At 47.7% G+C, this 5,356-nt stretch overlaps 1 protein-coding gene across 1 annotated transcript in view; it reads right to left on the reverse strand.

Moving 5' to 3' along the window:
- The window catches only part of LOC106818731 (PDZ and LIM domain protein 3-like), a 16,326-nt gene extending 12,662 nt beyond the window's left edge, over positions 1–3,664 (reverse strand). Inside the window, exons 1-2 of the mRNA XM_014823405.1 lie at positions 3,407–3,664; positions 2,651–2,850 (exon numbers count right to left, since the gene is read on the reverse strand). Coding sequence (XP_014678891.1) covers positions 2,651–2,758 — 108 coding nt within the window. The 5' untranslated portion in view covers positions 2,759–2,850; positions 3,407–3,664. The remainder of the gene's footprint in view (positions 1–2,650; positions 2,851–3,406) is intronic.
- Between the last annotated feature and the right edge of the window lie 1,692 nt (positions 3,665–5,356).

A 5,356-nucleotide genomic window follows, 5' to 3' on the forward strand; every position in this document is an offset into this window, starting at 1 on the left:
CATGACGTCACGCCCTGCACAGCTGTTTTCTCCCTCCATGCTGGGACTCCACGTACGACGTGTAACTTAAACGGATATGAAATTTCCCGCCCACTATAGCATGACCTCAAACCGGATATGAAATTTCCCGCCCACTATAGCATGACCTCAAACCGGATATAAAATTTCTCTCCCAATAATATGACCTCGCACTGGATATAGATCTTCCATTTTCCCCCACCAGCACGAATTCAGATGTCAAAAATATCGCCCTCTGCTTTAATTATGGCTAGAAAAACGCTGTGCCGACATGCGCGCGCTAGCAGTAATTTATCGGTTAGTGGTGACAGGTGCTGTCTTCCCGGCGTCGTTAGTGCTAGACGGGGAAAATTTCAACAGGAAAGTTCCTGACGCCTTCCTGTCGGCAAGACGTATCCCGCCAGAGGGCGTCTGAAACCTAGGTGGAAGTAACGCCCCCCTAGTGGACGGCAGTACGTGGAGAGATATCTATTAGAAAAGAACGAATCGAACTCACCCGCTGCCATGGTAACGCGTCAACAACAATTGTATATGAATAGATAATGTCTCAGGGATATGCTTATAGTGAGCTGGCCGTTGCCATGGTAATAAATCTGACAGCGTGTTGCCATGGTAACGGCTCTACACGACGGATGAAAATATGCAAATGTTTTAAATCAGCGATATTAATTAATTGATTACTTAATTGATTAATTAAATGCATAAAATAATTGAGTAATTAAATGTAATCGTGTTGTAATTGCGATCCTTAATTGTATTAATTGCGATCCTTAATTAATCCCCCGCGTGTCACCCGGTCACCTGTCTTGTCTCAAACATCTGCGCCCGGCATCCGGTCGCGCATCGCCTAGTGATTAAATGCTCATCGATAAGTGACTGATTCAATAATCGATTAAATAAAATCAATATTTAAAAATGATCAATGCAATAAAATGTATTAGGAACGATAAAGGTTTACGAATGATAATCAAAATTATAAGATTAAAGATTATAAATACAATCAAATATTGTTATTGGTGTTGTTCTGTTATTCATCGTTCGTTGAAATGTGTTGATTATAATTAATTGATCATTAGTGATTATTAATCTTTGATTGGTGTTTGTGAGGCAGTACACTGTATGTATGGGAGTAAGCGCCTATCGTCAGGGGGGCAAGTAAAAATTGGAATTCGAGTGTTTTTGTTGCCCAACTTAACGCGAACGTTTGCAGCTGGAGGAGGGGGGGGCACATAAATTCCAGCCATGCTGACATTTAGTGAGAGTGGCCAAAAAAATATTCTTCTATTTGGTTTAGCATCTCTGATCTCTCCCTCCCCTGCCTCTCTCCACTATCAATGATTCTTCTCTTACCCTCTCCCTCTCTATGGTCTCTGCCTCTACCTCTCCCTCGCCGCCCTCTGCGCTATCACTGATTCTTCTCCTGTCCTCCTTCGCCTATCTGACTCTACCTTTTCCTCTCGCCTGCTCCTCTTTCTTTTCCCATATCCTCTGTTCCTACCTCTCCTTTACCGCCCTTTACTTTACCACACCTTCTAATCACCCCTCTCCTCCTACCCCACGACTCCACTCCCTGGCCTATCCACTGCCAGCGATTCTCCTCTTTTCCTCCTCTCCTGTGTGCCCCTCTCCTTAACCGCCCTCTCCTTAACCACTCTCTCATCTCCCATCTATCTCCCGATCACTTACTTCTCCGCTGCTACCAATGTCTCTCCTTCTGTCCTCCCATCCCCTCTGCATTCTCGTTTTCCTTTTCCTCCTCAACCTCGTATCATCTTCCTCGCATCTCCGCATCCTCTTCTTCTCTTTTCCTATCTCCTCCCATCCCTTCTTTCATCTTTCGACTCCCCTCTCCCCATCTTCCCCTCCTGCAAATTATGCAAATTATGCATCAAATGATGCAAATTATGCAAATTATGCAAATTATGCAATCAAATTATGCAAATTATGCAAATTATGCAATTATGCAAATTATGCCCCTCCTGCAAATACCTATCAAGCCTAATCATGCTTAAACTTTTCCTATATTTATATCCTTCGTATAAAGGCAGGACGTTGTTATGCGGCCCACAGTGAGCTAAATCACTGACAGTTGCTAGCTCCTTGGTCACCCCTACCTTCTACTATTCTCTACCCTCGCCACATCTACCCACTGCTATGCTCTACCTTCTGCCATACCCTACCACTGTCACTCCTTACCGATGCCGCCCTCTACGCCTGTCACCCCCTAGCCTCTGCCATATCTACCACCTAAACCCGCCTATCCACTGCTACGCCCAGCTACCTCGCAGCCCCACGAATCTCAACCTCTGCCTATTCCTACACCTGCCATCCCATATACCATGCCATCTGCTACCACTGTCACCCCCTATCCACTGCCACCCTACCCACCAAGACCGCCTATCAGTGGATAGACACTCCTACCCACGACACGGCTACTCCTAACCCATGGTTACTCCTACCTCTGTCTCTCTCTCTACTCCATATCCCTGCTTCTTTCCAGACTGCGTGCTGCATCCCGGTGTATGTTTGTGTGTATATGTGTGTGTGTGTGTGTGTGTATGTGTGTGCGTGCGTGTGCGCGTGCGTGCGTGCGTGCGTGCGTGCGTGCGCGTGCGTGTAGATGACACATTACCCTCTGGACCATCAGCTCGCAATCGAAGTCGACGCCGCCCTGCATACGGAAACCCCATGAAGAGTTGGGCGTGTCCTTGTGTAGGACCAGGTCCGCTAGTTCATCCATGACGATGACGCTGGCCGCTGGAGGTCGCTGCTCTCGCGCGCACGTGCACGACAAACGATGTGTGCGAGGGGAGGTACGATCTAACCGATCGCCTAGAAATCGATGATTAGGTAATACGTCGGCGATTGATTGATTATTGATACATGTATCGATGGCCAGATATGGTATCGAACTTGGATTAGAATAGATAGAAAGACGGGAGCGTGAACATTGTTATGCTTTCGTTCGATGTAAAACCAAAATGACTAATGCTTTGATCATATCAACCACGATCACAACAATGACTGTTGTCACGACAACCGTCACCATAGTAACCATCACGACAGTAACCGTGACAACGGAAACCATGACAACAGTAACCACCACCACGGTAACCGTCATTACAGCAACCGTCACGACAGTTACCGTGACAACGGAAGCCATGACAACAGTCACCACGACCACGACAACCGTCACCACGACAACCGTCACCACAGCCAACCGTGACAACGGTAACCTTGACAACGATAACCAGAACGACCGCAGTTACCGCGCCAGCCGAACGTGGGCGTGGCATCGACATAGACCAGACACGACTAACCGATGAAGACCGAGAGAGAACTCCGGATGCGCAACCGCGAGGCAACGATCAAAGACGATAAAGCTCACCGTGTGTGTAAGAGAGAGAGATAGCCACCGATAGCAGTCACAGGCGTAGGCACCATCCACGAACAGACACTATAGCCGCAAGCTCCGACACAGTACGGGTACCTCGCGCCCAGCTACACTGCTACAAGGAGAGATTCTTGGGAAGCCAGGTGCACTGACTTACACACATCGACTCACTACTACTGACTAGCAACGAATGCTCGGCGCTGTGCGGGAGCGAAACTCGCAGCGAGCAAATGTGAAACACTACACCATCTAAACATGAAGCTATGCTAGCGAGATCGGGCGAGGGAGCGAGCGAGCGAGAATGTGGGGTATATTTAGTGTGGTGGAGGGCGAGGGGAATGGAAGAGGAGAATGATGGACGGGGGAGGAAAACGAGGGAGGAGAGAGAGTAGAGAGATAGCGCGAGCTGTAGTCAGAGAAGGAAATGAGAGAGAAACAAGGAAAGAGAAAGAGAGAGGGGGAAGAGAATAGAGAGGAAGATGGAGTGAGAGAGGGAGACTGCGTCGCTCGGGGGGGGGTCGAGTTCAAAAAGGGAGCAAGGCATAGTTGAGGTTAGATAGAGAAGGGGACAACGAGGAGGAGGTAGTTGTAGAAGGTGGGGGAGGAGGAGGAGGAGGAGGAGGAGGTGGAGGAGGTAGTTGTAGAAGGCGGAGGAGCAGGATGAGAAGGGGAGGAGGAGGAGGAGGAGGAAGAGAAGGGGAGGAGGAGGATGAGGATGAGGATAAGGAGGAGGAGGTAGTTGTAGAAGGCGGAGAAGGAGGATGAGAAGGGGAAGAGGAGAAGGAGGAGGTAGTTGTAGAAGGCGGAGGGGCAGAATGAGAAGAGGAGTAAAATCACGATAAGAAGTAGAAGAAGATGAAAAAACAATAGCAGTATGAGGATTAGGGGAGGATGGAAGTGAGAAGGAGGAGGAAGATAAGAAGGAGAAGGGGTAAAGGAAGAAAGAGAGGGGAAAGCCAAAGAGTGAAATCTCGGTAGGGGTATAAAACCCGGGATTTAAATCCCAGCAGCGTAATTAAAATTGACAATTATCTATCCACGAGTAATTTCCTGCAAACAGTAGCGCTTGTCTGACATTTAGTAACATCTACAATGTCATGAATCAGCTTCCCCATCCCCCTTCTCCAAAAAAACCACAAAAAACCTCTCCCGACCGCATTCTCCTTGCTGTTTTCCTTCGTGCCTTGAAAAAAAATGGCGCGCACACGTGCAGCAAAACGAAACTCGAGTCATGAGCAGAGATATATAAAGTGCGTGTATCTCTCGAAGTGGGGCTGGTAGGAAAAAGAGCAAGATCACTCTAGCTGGTCGCATTTCATTCAACTTGCACTTCGTCAACTCCAGTTTTTTTATGCTCCGAGGGCCGTCTCGAATATTTGCAGATTTTTTTCGCCTATAGATGGCGCTGTGCGGCCATGCGGTAACATGTGCTATTTGTTAGTGTACAACAAGCTGCAGTTCGCTAATAAGCGATGGGAAAATCAAGCAGCTGTGGTGTGCGGTGCCTGGCTGACCTGTCTCGATCACAGCATCCCCTAACGATGCCACTAGCATTCCACACAGCGATGCCAGCGACACCACCAATAACTGCTCTAATAAATAACTGCCATCGGCAAGCGAGAGATGGCGCGCACATCGCAGAGACACAAAACTCAGATCAACTCAGTCGGAGTTAAAATTATAAAAATATAAACATCAATAAAAACAAATCTTGTAGTGAATGAACACCGCGCTTCGTCTCCTGATTGTTGATTGGTCAGGGACGCGTTAGCGAATGTCACGTGGCTGAATTGCCACGTTCTGTTACATATAGTGTGAATGTCATACACACGGATTGGTTCGGTACTGAATAAACATCAATAGCCTACACAGAATTCAAGACAGAGCGTGTGACTAACGTATTAACCAAGAACTGTATATATGCACGTCCTCGTAGATTTGTGT

The sequence above is a fragment of the Priapulus caudatus genome, unplaced genomic scaffold (assembly GCF_000485595.1).
Source record: "Priapulus caudatus unplaced genomic scaffold, Priapulus_caudatus-5.0.1 Scaffold2466, whole genome shotgun sequence".
NCBI lineage: Eukaryota > Metazoa > Priapulida > Priapulimorpha > Priapulimorphida > Priapulidae > Priapulus > Priapulus caudatus.